At 39.0% G+C, this 14,052-nt stretch overlaps 1 protein-coding gene across 1 annotated transcript in view; it reads right to left on the bottom strand.

The window, feature by feature from the left end:
* Positions 1–7,662: 7,662 nt before the first annotated feature.
* The window catches only part of LOC125120731 (olfactory receptor 4C6-like), a 37,091-nt gene continuing 30,701 nt past the window's right edge, over positions 7,663–14,052 (bottom strand). Inside the window, 3 exon segments of the mRNA XM_047769179.1 lie at positions 7,663–7,855; positions 7,857–8,221; positions 8,224–8,702. Coding sequence (XP_047625135.1) covers positions 7,663–7,855; positions 7,857–8,221; positions 8,224–8,702 — 1,037 coding nt within the window.

The following is a 14,052-nucleotide window of genomic DNA, read 5'->3' as shown; positions in this document are numbered from 1 at the left end:
TAGTATGAACAGAAAACTGTTACTCTTAATAAAGTATAGCACTGGAACTATGTCTGGTCACTTGTGATGGAGCATGATAATGTGAGAAAAAAGAAAGTATACATGTATGTATAACTGGGACACCTTGCTGTGCAGTAGAAAATTGACAGAACACTGTAAATCAGCTATATGTAAAAAAAGAAAAAGAAAAAAAATTAAAGAAATCCAGACTTTAGCACTCCTCTTTCTATGGAGAGATGTAAGTGTCTGGGCTCTTTGATATCATTCCTTTGATATATGCCTTAAGTATCTAGGGCCAGTATCCTGCTCTGCTTTTCTAAGTGTATATCACATTTACCTTTGGAGCCTGGGTGGAGATACCAATTAAACTTCATGGTCTGAGAGTGGGAGTGAGCATGTGGGGTCTAGTATCGCAAAGAAAAAAGAAAGGAAATATATTTACTGCACAACATACAAAACCAAAAGCATCTATACCAGAGATTGATCACTCTGCTTTACCCATTTTCACAACTGCTTTATGAGGTACCCAAGGCAACAGACACTCCCATGCCTGCCTCCTGTTCATATAGTGACATTGCATAAATTGGAAATGCCAGGTCTGCCATCAAGACACTTTACTTCCACATAGCAAATTGCCATAGCACACTAAGTGTTTACAAGACCCTTCCCTGCCATATGTCAAAACACTGCAGTAATTGGAGTTCCTGTTGTGGCTCAGGGGTTAATGAATCAGACTAGGAAACATGAGGTTGCCAGTTTGATCCCTGGCCTCACTCAGTGGATTGGGGATCCGGCATTGCCATGAGCTGTGGTGCAGGTCAAAGATGCAGCTTGGATCCCACATTGCTGTGACTCTGGCACAGGCCTGTGGCTACAGCTCCAATTAGACCCCTAGCCTAGGAACTTCCATATGCCGCAGGTGTGGCCCTAGAAGAAAGACAAAAAAAAATCTCAGGAATAAATACAAACATCTTGGATACTTTGATGTAAAAATTCCTTGGATGGAGGGCCCAAGTACACACAAGTGTGTGGCAGCTTTGGATGTCCCCTTTAGGCAGAATCAATTCTTATTGATGCGGTTCTATACCATGCCATGGAAAATTCACTCTCCATTGGGAAACATTTTGATACTATTAACATTCAGTTAGAGTCTCTCAGAGTTACTCTTAATACTCTGGCTAGGGCAGAGAAAAGCATTCCTACTGGAGGTTTCCATGATCTCATCACTTTCATCTCTGCCAAATTAGAGGCATTAGTGTCCCTCAGTCAGATATCTTCCATTGATTTCATGGAACATCACAATCCTTTCTCAGGCAAGTTCATTAGTTATTGTTACGCAAATCATTTCCAGTTTGATTTTGTCTATAGCTTCCCTCCCTCCCTTCCTTCCTTCCATTCTTCTTTTTCTCTTTATTTCATTTTCCCCTCCCTCCTTCCCTTCTTCCCTCCTTTCTTCCTTAATTTCTTTTTTTCTCCTTCTATCAACCAATTGTTTATTAATCACATACTAGATTCCATGACAGGTGGATATAAAGTTGAAGAAGAGAGTCATGGAGACAGTCTTTCAGAGACCTACGTCTAAGGCCTTCCTTAAAGTTGTCAAATATATAAGGAAGTGTTCTTTTCATGGTTCCTGCCCTTATGAAGGATTTTTGTTATTTCCAATGTCTCTTGTAATTTCAAGGTGGAATGGAAGGACATTGGATTTAAACCTTTTTTCAAATCATCTTTTTCCAGTGAAATCCCACTTTCTTTTCCATAATTCTGCTCCTGATTTCTTGATTATCTTGGTACTTCTCTAAACTGACTTCTTGGTATTGTCTCTTTCGCTATAAATTACAGTCTTTAAAAGAAGTTATATGTTGGAGTACCCGTCATGGCTCAGTGGTTAATGAATCCGATTAGGAACCATGAGGTTGCAGGTTCAATCCCTGGCCTTGTTCAGTGGGTTAAGGATCTGGTGTTGTGGTGAGCTCTGGTGTAGGTTGCAGACGTGGCTAAGTTCCTTCGTTGCTGTAGCTGTGGTGTAGGCTGGCAGCTATAGCTCCAATTCGACCCCTAGCCTGGTAAACTCCATATGCCTCGGGTGCAGCCCTAGAAAAGACAAAAAAAAAAAAAAAGAAGGTATATGTATATGGGTATAACTGAATCACATTGTTGTACAGCAGAAATGAACACAACATTGTAAAACTATATTTCAATAAATTTTTTAAAAAATGGGAAAAAAGGTCAATATAAACCTGGGTTCCAATCCTTTGCTCACTCTTCCAATCTTGTCACATGCTTTACCTAGGAAATTTCATCTACCCTCCTCTTTTCAGTTAACATCTATACTTATATTCACAAAATCTAGATCTCCAGCCTGTTGGATATCTCCACTTATACATCGCATGGGGACTTCAACCGATTGTTTGAGGTACTCAGTCTGAGATCATTAACTCAGCACACCATGACTGCCAGGATGCATCTCTCCATCACAATTTTCTATAGCATTTTGATGTACAATGTATTTTCTATAAATCCATAGTTACTCAAAACCAATGATAATGATAGCAATTGTCATTAAATCCTGTCTCTGTTAGCCATTGCTTCATAACAACCATGTAAATCAGTGGCAAGAAAAATATTTGTTGTTGTTTATTGGTCTAAGGATGAGCTGCATTGTACTTCTACTTTCAGCTGAGAGCATTTATACATCTGTTGTCAGCTTCATGTTGGTAGATGGCTCTGTGCTCTCGTTCAGATCTCTCACGTGTTTGAGGTTCACCCAGCCATAGTCTGACTTAATGGGATCTTGACTGGGACAAAGGCACTCTCTTCCTGGTGGTCTGTCATCCAGCACACAGATCTGGGCTTGTTTTCAGGGCAGAGGGTTCTAACAGAGCAAATAGAAGTAACAGGGCCTCTTGAGACATAGGCTCAGAACTGGCATTTTGTTCACAGCATATTCTGAGTCAAAGTGAATCACAAGGAATGCCTAGAGTTAGAATGGGAATGGACTGCAAAGTTGCAAGGGAGCCTAATAAATGTGTTCACAATATAATCTCCCCCCAAATTCGGACCATGTACCAGGTACTTTTAAATGTTTTGATATAATTTAATTGAGTTACTCCCTGTCAGTGCATATAACATAGTGCTTTATGCGTCACACATTTGCTCATGCTGATCCCATTGCCTGGAATGTCCTGTACTTTGCTTAATTTGGAAACATCTTACTCATGTTTTAAGACACCCTCTTTAATGTCATCTCTTCCAGGAAGTTTCCACTGACCCAAAAAGCTTGACTAAAGGCTCTTTATCTACACCCATCTAATATCTGTAAATTCCATTTTCACTAATGTATCACTTTATATTAAATTTAATACATTTGTGAACTTTTTCCATTGGTTTTACATTTCTTGTCCTCAGGGATTTGGTAGAAAGAAATTTATGAGCCTAGAGCCAGACTGTGTGTGGAACTAGGCTTAGCAATTTGTCTTAAGCAAGTTACTTAATCTCTCTGTATCACTAATATTTATTTGGGCACAATACACATAATCAGTATCATTTAAATAAGTTAAAACATTGAAAACACTCTTTGAGAAACTTTTAAATGTCAAAAAACAGGGATCATCTCCATGAAACAACTAAGATGACCTTCTGAAATTATATGGCTTAGAGGAATTGGTTGAAACAGTTCAAATTTGGGAATGAGAAGAACACAGATTTAGCACTTCATTGACAGTTTATATTGGAGACAATAATTCACAGGAAATGTTTCATTTGCTTTGCTACATTTTCCAGCTTCCTTTCAGTCCAGGGTAACTCTTTTAGAACTTAGCTGCCTGGCCTCTGTAGATGTTTCAGATAAATCTTAGAATACCAGGCTCAAGAAATGTGAGTCTAGGATGAGTGCCACCTTGAGGCTGAGGCATGAGAGCAAATGTGCCCAAATCTCCAGTTTCACTCCTCTTCCTCAGTAACTAAAGTTGCTATCCATTCAGTTATGAGAGGGTAGAGTTTTGTCCCTGAGTGTGTAAAGCAAAGGCCCAAATTTGAGGAACATGTAGAGTGAATGGGAAATAAGTTTTTCAGGAGTTCCTCGTGGCTCAGTGTATTAAGGGTCTAGCATTGTCACCTCCGTGTCTCTGGTTGCTGCTGTGGCATGGGTTCAATCCCTGACTGGGGAACTTCCTCATGATGAGGGCAACCCCCCCCAACCCCCAAAAAAGGAGTTCCTGTTGTGGCTCAGCAGAAATGAACCTGACTAGGATCCATGAGGATAGGGGTTCAATCCCTGGCCTTTCTCAGTGGGTTAAGGATCCAGTGTTCTCATGAGATGTGGTGTAGACTGGAGAGGTGGTTCAGATCCAGTGTTGCTGTGGCTTGTGGCCATACCTTGGCAGCTATATGTCCAATTCAACCCCTAGCCTGGAAATGTCCATATGCTATAGATGTGGCCCTAAAAAGCAAAAAAAAAAAAAAAAGTTGTTTTTATGTCTGTTCTTTATCTTATGGAATTTCACCCTGCAATACACAATTTAAAACTGAGCAACTGATTTAGATCACACAGGACACTTTGAAAACTTCAGGACTTTTTCTCTGCCCAGCTTCTTCTGTTCCAGTGCTCTGCTTCTCAGACTGAAGCCTCTTCAGCCACCCTGAACTCTGATCTCTGCATCCATGCCATGGTGCTTAGGTTTTTTTGAAACATATCCTTTCATCGAGTAAAGAATTTCACTTTACTTTTAGTTTGCTCTTTTTTCCAGACTAAATTTTATCAAATTCTGTTTTGGCATTCCTTAAAAATGACTTTTTAACAGTATTATTTTATTAATAGCAAAACCTGGCAACAGATATCAGTAAGCCAAAGGTTGTATCAGAAAGCAGTTTATTTAAAAAATGATCAGAAAGTACCTGCTAAGATGTATTCAATAAGAAATAGAGGTACCCTGTTATCTGAGATCTAATTGTATTCATCTTTCAAAGAGATGTGAGTAAACAGGCAGATGACCCTAAATTATAGAATGACAGAGCTATAAATTCTCTCTACAATGCAATAATATCATACTAAGCTAGCATTACCTATTTTTTATTGATCTTTATCAAGTTATTACCTCAGGTATTAAATAAGTACTGTAGTTACTGTTGTGGCTCAGTGGGTTAAGAACCAGACATAGTGTCCATGAAGATGTGGTTCCATCCCAGAATTAACTCAATGTGTTAGGAATCCAGCATTGCTGTAAGCTGCTGTGTAATTCAAAGATATGGTTCAGGTCCAGTGTTGCTGTGGCTGTGGTGTAGGCTGGCAGCTGCAGTTCTGATTGGACCCTTGGCCCAGTAACTTCCATATGCCACAGGTGAGGCCCTAAAAAGAAAAAAAAAAGCGAAGTCAAGGACTTCACTCCAAGGTCCTTTCTCATACTAAGTAATTATAATTAAAAAGAGATCATCCTAAGGTTTTCTAAAGACCCTAGTAATCATAGTATTATGGATTTAGTCTTTAATTATATATGGAAAAAAAAGAGAAATGTAGATTTAAGAAAAGTCCTTTACTCAAACAATTTTAAATGGTATTGTGAAATTTCTTCTATAATTGAAAATTAAAAGATGACTTAAAGCAAACTACAAAAACTTTTCACACCATGTTCCCATCTCCTCTGTAGCACAAAAGTTAGAGTCAATCTGTGTTATTAAAGCATCTTAGATTTTGTTTTTGTTTCGTTTTGTTTTGTTTTTTGTCTTTTCGCCTTTCCTAGAGCCACTCCCATGGCATATGGAGGTTCCCAGGCCAGGGGTCTAACTGGAGCGGGAGCTGCCAGCCTATGCCAGAGCCACAGCAATGCCAGTTCCAAGCCGTGTCTGTGACCTACAAGACAGCTCACAGCAATGCTGGATCCTTAACCCACTGAGCAAGGCCAGGTATCGAACCTGCAAACTCGTGGTTCCTTATTGGATTCGTTAACCACTGAGCCACGACAGGAACTCCATAGTCTTTGGCTCATTTTTAAGAGCAAATATCAACATGTATTCTTCAGGGTTTCAGAGAGGATAGAAGTATTAGCCTTGCATGAATCAGAGATCTGTATACACTTATTTTGCTTCTTACCACTCTCTACATGGATTGTTATATTCTATTCATTTTTGTTTTTTATGTTTCCTTGAAAATACCATAGTATTCCTTGCATTAGAATTTTCTCTCTCTAGAATCATTCATCCCACTGATCTTCACATGACTGTTTACTTGTGAACAGTTTTGCCACTTATTGGTGCTCCTTGGTGTTAAACATATTTGTTAATATATTTCAAAACTTTTTCTAAGGTCATCTCAATAAAAGAAAAACTGTGCTGAAATATTACCTGCTAATAGAATCTTTCCCCAACTACCCAGCATGAAGTACCTTCCATGGAATAATCACAGCCCTCCACTTGCATTAACTCTGCTCTAAAAATCATATTCTGCCTTTTTGTTTTGTTTTGATTATTTGTTTCTTTTTTTTAGGGCTGCACTTGTGCCATATGTAAGTTCCAGGTTAGGGGTCAAATGGGAGCTGCAGCTGCTGGCCTACACCACAGCCACAGCAATGCCGGATCCTGAACCCACTGAGCGAGGCCACGTATCAAACTTGCATGATCATGGATACTACTCCGGTTCATTACCACTGAGCTGCAACAGGAACTCCAATTTATTTACTTATTTATTTATTTATATTTGGCCACATCTGAGGCATGTGGAAATTCATAGGACAGAGATCAAACCTGTACCACAGGAGCAACTTCAACTGCTGCAATGACAACACCAGAACTTTAAACTGCTGTGCCATGAAGGAACTCCTAAATTGCTTAATTTTGAATTCATTGATTGTTTCTGCTTTTCCTCCAACCATTTGAATCTGGTGATTTGAGAAAGAAAGACTCTTGTAGCCTATAGTCATTCACCAGGTATTTATTGAAAATTGAACATGTGCCAAGCAAAAATAAAACTCCTTCCTTCACAGATGTCCCCTCTGGAGAGAGATGGAAGGTAACAAAACTCAAATGCTAATCACAAAAAGCAATTTTACTTTTGGTCATTGTTGATAAAATGAAGATGTTTGTAGATGCAAACTATTACATTCAGAGTGGGTAAGAAAGAAGGTCCTACTGCACAGCACAGGGGACTATATCAAATCTTTGGTGATAGAACCTTATGGAAAATAGGTTACTATGCTGTCCAGCAGAAATTGATACAACACTATAAATCAACTATAATTTAAAAAAAAAAGTTTTTGACATAGAGAATGATGGGGAAAGTAGAAGAATCATTGAATAGAGTTATGGAGAAGGTTGTCTGCCATAATGACACAGAAGTTACAGAAAAACAGCCACCAAAGAAGATTAGGGTCGGTTTTCAGAGAGAGGGAAGCAACAGTGCTGTGGTGAGACAAGGCTTTAACAGCTGTAAGGACAGATCACAAATCTCAACTTGGCGGATGCATAGTGAGGGGCATGTGAGGGGCTTGAGGTGTGCTTGGAGAGTTAGAGGCTATAGAAAGATTAATCAGGTAATTTAAGGACAAGGCAAGATGCTTCTATAGGCAATGGGAAGCTGAAGAATGTTATGAAACAGTAAAGTATCCTAATCCTTGTAAACAATCTAAATCATAAATTGGATGAATATTTTTAAGAAAACCCTCCAGCTGTTTATGGAGAATGAGCAGTTTTATTTCTCACACATTTCTGAAAGAAGAATCTCTCCTTATCAGAAACACACAGTATTCTAAGCGTGACAGTCACTTGCCAACCAAAAACCCTGGTTGCATCCAGTTTCCTCATGGTATTTTTCACTTCTGTGTTTCTCAGGGTGTAGATCAAGGGATTTAACATGGGTGTGATGGGATAGATTTAACATGGGGTAGATGGCCATTTGTCTCACGTACAAGAAAGTGCATGGAACAAAGAACATGACAACCACTGTGAGGTGGGAGCCACAGGTGGAGAGGGCTTTACCCCACCCTTCAGAGCTGCAAGACCTCAGGGAGCAGAGGATGACCACATAGGAGGAGATGAGGATAAGGAAGACGGCCACACACATCACCCCACTGTGGACTAAGAGGCCCAGGAGGTGGGTGTCCATGCAGGTCAGGTTCAACAGTGGAAACAGATCACCTGTAAAGTGCTCTCTGATAGTGTGACCACAGAAAAGTATCTGATACATGAAGAGAAGATGTATTACTATATGGGTGCCAACCCCCCCACATATACCCTGCAGGCCCCTGCCAGCACCAGGCAGCACACCCAAGGCTTCATGATGGTCATGTAGTGCAGGGGCTTACAGATGGCCACATAGCAGTCATAGGCCATCACAATGAGAAAGATGATCTCCAGGCCACCAAAGAAGTGCTCCCTGAAGACCTGGGCCATGCAGCCTTCCAGGGAGATGACAGTGCTCTCCGAGAGGGAGTCCACAATCATCGTGGGGACAATGACAGAAGAGAAAGTGACATCCAAAAGGTACAAGGAGGTTAGGAAAACATACATAGGTGGTCTCAGACTCTGACTTGTGACCATGGTTATCACAATGAGGAGGTTTCCCAAGATGGTGAACACATACATGATTAGAAACACAGCTGAGAGTAGTCTCCTCAGCTCTGGATTCTCTGTAATGCCCAGAAGGATGAATTCTGTCACGTGGATTTGATTTGCTATGTATCCTGGCAAACTGGTGGTGGTATGGGTACTAACTGCGAGTTATAAAATCTGAAAAAGCAACGTATGATTTAGAATTAGTGATTCTTTGACTTCATGTATTTCCAGGATCTCAGGGGATTTTTTTTTTAATGTATTCATCATCCAAGCCTTTGGCTTTTAATAACCTGCAAAATAAAGAGCTTAAAAGAGAACTCCTTAATTAATGCTAGTTTCTCCCTAAGACTTTCCACCTCTCCCTTTAAATGGTGCTTCCAAGGGAAATAGGTTTTCCCCTTTTACTGTTACTATTAATAGCCAATTTGCTCAGCATCTACTTTACTCCAGGTACTAGAATAATCCTATGGCTGACTATTTTTATCACTGAGGGAATTGATTCTCATAGATTTTAGGAAATTTTGCCAAGTTTGCACAGTGAGTCTGTGGTGATGCCTAAATGTTTACCATACTTTCTGATGCCAGATATCAGTGCCCTCAAACATCAATATTTTTCTCTAGTCATTATACTGTGATTTTATAATTTACCAATCACCATGCTAAGTATATGACAATATATCATTCCTATTTTATCTTCAAATACGTATGAACTTATTTCTTCTTTTTGTGCTCTTTTTTAAATGCTATGACAATTCTTTTGTAATTCTGTATTTTATCATAAATATTAAATTATTGAAATACATCTAAAACTAGTGATTGTATAATTCCTGACTAATATATTTATCATTAATGAAGATTCCAATGTTTGACGATCCAGCCAGACCCAGGCCACAATATAATGGACTCATATCTGAATCAGCCCAAGTCATTCCTTTCATTTCTTCTGTTCCCTAAATGGAGCAAAATATTCTGAAACATAGTAGGGACAACAATTCAATAATTAGCTTTTAGGTTCACTAACTATGTTGCAAGGTGCCAAGTATAATATATGTATTACCTCATTTAAAACTCATGGTACCATGTAAAGTAGTTACCATTACTATTCCCATCTTAAAGTAGAGAAATCGAGGTCTTGGGAAGTTAAATCTCTTGCATAAGATTATATACCTAGCTTGCTATGAAGCTGATGTTTTGATCTCACAGCTCAAATTCTTTTCTTTTTTTTTCTTTTTTTCTTTTTTTCTTTTTTTGTCTTTTTAGTGCTGCACCTGTGGCATATGGAAGTTCCCAGGTTAGGGGTCAACTCAGACCTGTAGCTGCAGGCCTACACCACAGCCACAGCAATATGGATCTGCACAGTGTCTATGACCTCCACCACAGCTCATGGCAATACCAGATCCTTAACCCACTGAGCAAGGCCAGGGATCAAACCCTTATCCTCATGGATACTAGTAGGGTTCATTAACCACTGAGCCACAATTCTTAACTTCTATGTTCCACCACTCAAAAAGAGAGTAGATTTATACGCTATTTCAGAATTATTCCTGCAACCTAAAAAAGGGTTACAATGAAAATATGCTTCATGCTTATTGGGATTTTTAAGAAGAGGCTGAATGCCATGTCTTAGGAGTTGTGCCAGCAGCATAACTTCAAATTGATATTTGGACTATAATACTCTGAAAATGCTGAGAGGTCACTCTAGCTACTCAACAACCCCACTTCCCCCTCACGCCCACCGTTTTCACAAGAGGCAGTGTGTCCACAAGTGACTATGGAAGGACCATTTGGAGTTACCACTGTTGCTCAGTGGGTTAGGAACCCAACATAGTATCCATGAGGATGCAGGTTCAATCCCTGGCCTCGTTTAGAGGGTTCAGGGTCAGGCATTGCTGCCAGCTGTGACATAGGTTGCAGATGTGGCTCAGAACCCATGTTGCTGTGCCTGTGGCATAGGCTAACAGCTGCAGCTCCTATTCAAACCCTAGTCTGGGAACTTCCATGTGGCTCAGGTTCAGCCATAAAAAGAAAAAAAAAGGAGGTCCTTTCGTGGCTAAGTGGTTAACGAACCCAGTCAGGACCCATGAAGATGTGGGTTTGATCTCTGGCCTCACTCAGTGGGTTAAGGATCTGGCATTGCTGTGAACTGTGGTATAGGTCACAGACATGGCTCAGATCCAGCATTGCTGTGGCTGTGGTGTAGGCTGGCAGCTGCAGCTCTAATTCGACCCCTAGGCTGGGAATTTCCATATGCCATGTGTGCGGCCCTAGAAAAGTCAAAAAAGAAAAAAAAAAAAAAAGGATTGCTAAGATTTTTCTAGTAAGAGCCCTGTGAAATATAAGGATCACTGGTTCAGGAGTCAGAAAAAGAATAGTGGGTTTTATTCCACATCATGTCACTAACCTAGTTGGTTACATGGGCATGCCACTGGAATCTCTAAGCCTCAGTTTTCTCATTGGCAGTATAAGGATGGTTCACTAGAAAAGTAGTAATAGAAGGAACTCTGTCCTTTTCATACCCAAACATTCGCCTCATAAGTGCATTCACTGCTTATGCCTCTGGGCAAAATTTTCTAAGATAGTTGATTCATTTCATGTTAAAAAAAAATTGAAAACCACTGCTCTAAGTTCTACCTAATACCCCATCTGCCCTTATGGCTTGGAAGTTAGAGTAACTCCTGCCTGACATTCAACTCCAGTCTGTAACATCACCTCCTTTGCTTATTCAACTTCATCCCTTGGTTTTCCTCCCTCTATTTATTTCACGGTCATCCCATCCACTTCCTGCCAGACTCACATCCTTTTCTTTCCTATCTGGCTTTCTGTTTGCAGGAAATATTACTGGATCAAGACATAGCAAACCACTCTCCAAGTCACAGGTAAGTAATTGCAGCCTTATCAAGCCTCAATTTCAGCAGCAGTGCCATTAGGAATAGAGAAAGCATAGATGCTATGTGTGTATTGCTTACTATTTGAGGGGAATGTGCAGGGGTTTTTTTCTCACCTAATAATCACCAATAGTTAAATGATATATTATGATCGTGTGGATTTTCTGAAGGCTAACAGGTAAGTAATTGCAGCCTTATCAAGCCTCAATTTCAGCAGCAGTGCCATTAGGAATAGAGAAAGCATAGATGCTATGTGTGTATTGCTTACTATTTGAGGGGAATGTGCAGGCTAACAGGTAAGTAATTGCAGCCTTATCAAGCCTCAATTTCAGCAGCAGTGCCATTAGGAATAGAGAAAGCATAGATGCTATGTGTGTATTGCTTACTATTTGAGGGGAATGTGCAGGGGTTTTTTTCTCACCTAATAATCACCAATAGTTAAATGATATATTATGATCGTGTGGATTTTCTGAAGCATCCACTGAAACTTAGAGAAGTTGCATAACTTCCTTGCAGTTCCTTGGCAGGCATGTGATTAATTCCAAAGCACACTAAATGCTATGTGCTCTTAAATTAAATACTATGCTTTCTGACCTATACTTACCTCCTGCCTCACAGAACTGCTGTGAAGGTCAAAGGAGGTAATTCACAGGAAGAAACTTTGGAAAGCAATATACACCCTTTTTTTTTTTCCTGATCACACCTTATGTTTTAAGGTGTGTTATGTTATGGTCATACCTAAGTTCTAGGCTTTCTTATTGCCTTTGTCCAGTCCATCTCTCAACCAATCCATCACCACATATCCTGCATGCTACCCTTTCCCGAATGCCTGCCTTCACCTTCACCACCCTGAATGTTGATTCCACTTACTCATAAAAAAAAAAATCTGTATATTATGGCTGTGGGTTTATTTCCTGCTTCTTTTATTTCCATAGGGACATGTTTAAATATTATTATTTCACATTTATAAAAGTTCTTAATACATTAGTAAGAATGCATTGGTATCAATACAATCCAATACATTGTATCAACTGGAAGGAAGGTGCAACATATTATAGGACACAGGTGTCAGCTCATCCTCCAGGTTTGAGAGCAGATCTGTTCTCAGAGTCTGGTTGCTATGTCTCCACTAACCAGGCACAACAATGCTATTGACCGGCTTTTATTTTACCGTGTATATTCCTCAATATGCTTCAGCCAAAACCAAGACGTAAACAGTATATTGAACTTCCAATCCAGTGTTGAATCACACCATCAGCTGCATCTCTGATATTTCCTTTCACCATTGGTCAGTGGAGTTATTGTTTAAGAAGGCTGTTCAAGTGAAGACAGGGCGATTACAATGAATGCTTTTCTTTTTCTTTGCCAGTCTACTTTCCTCACTTTTCCTTAATTATTCAAGCAGACAACAACATTTTGAAAGTTTGTGAGATGTGATACATTTCCTTCAATAAGGGAAGGACTGGTAAATTTAAAATAATTACAAAATGAATCAAGGTGAAGTGGGTAAATGAAAGAGAAAGACATTAATAAAGAAGCCCTAATACTTAAAGTTAGTCTATAGCTAAGAGAAAGGAAGACTAGGGCTCTTCCCAGCAGAAGGAAAAACGTGGGCAAAAGCCCAGAGGTGGGTTTAAGAGACATTGTACAATGTAAAATCGAGAGCAAAGGCATTGAGTTACATATGCTAGTTCTAGTTTTGATTTCTGGAACTCTTTTTAGCCATGTAATTATTTTAGCCGTGCAATTTATTCTTCCAGGTGTACATTTGCATTTAGAAATATGGAATTTGTATAATTATACAATACGTGCACATATATATTGTACTTTACATTTTAATGAAAAAATTATCATTGCTATCACTCCACGTCAGTATATGAAGATTTACTTTATTTCAACTTTCTGCTGTTTTAACAAAACTGCAGTTTTAAAAATTCTTTTGTGCTTGTGTATACATCTACACAATATATACACAAGCACAATACATACGCAAACACAAGACGCATTTTTACAATGGAATTGCACAATCAAGGAATATAAACATCTTAAACTGAATAGGTATTGGTATATTCTCCTTTCAAATATTTATTCCCACCAATATTGTATCAGAGAGTTTTGTTCCTTCTACAATTTATACCTTAAAATGCTGCACTGTAGTTGTAAATCAACTATATCCCAATATAAAATAAAAATGAAATAAAAACTAAAAACAAAAGAATGCCTTGTATGTTGTAAAACAAACAATGTTTGTTGTTTCAACAAAAATTTAGTTTCCTAGATAAAAGAGAGTGAGAATTATTTTTTGTTCATTCAGTATATCTGTTTCAAAATAATGATGGTAATAATAACAACTAGCATTTATTAATTATAGAGTTTGTCACTTTCTTAAGGTCACAGAGTTAGTGAGCAGCATAACTTGAATTTGAATTCCAGGAAGCCTGACATGGTGGCTTCTCTTTCCCAATACTGTTTTGTATATAAATATATAATTTCTCTGGTGAATATCTGAGTACCGAGATGCTTCTAGTGCTTGCATTCGAATTGTCAATTAAATGTATAGTTGGTGCACTTGTAGCTTATAGAACTCTATGAGCATTCAACTCAATAATTAGATTTATCCCTG

This window comes from Phacochoerus africanus, chromosome 2 (genome assembly GCF_016906955.1).
Source record: "Phacochoerus africanus isolate WHEZ1 chromosome 2, ROS_Pafr_v1, whole genome shotgun sequence".
Classification (NCBI taxonomy): Eukaryota; Metazoa; Chordata; class Mammalia; order Artiodactyla; family Suidae; genus Phacochoerus; species Phacochoerus africanus.
Note: the sequence above shows the minus strand (reverse complement) of the source record. Positions and strands in the feature narration are given on the sequence as shown.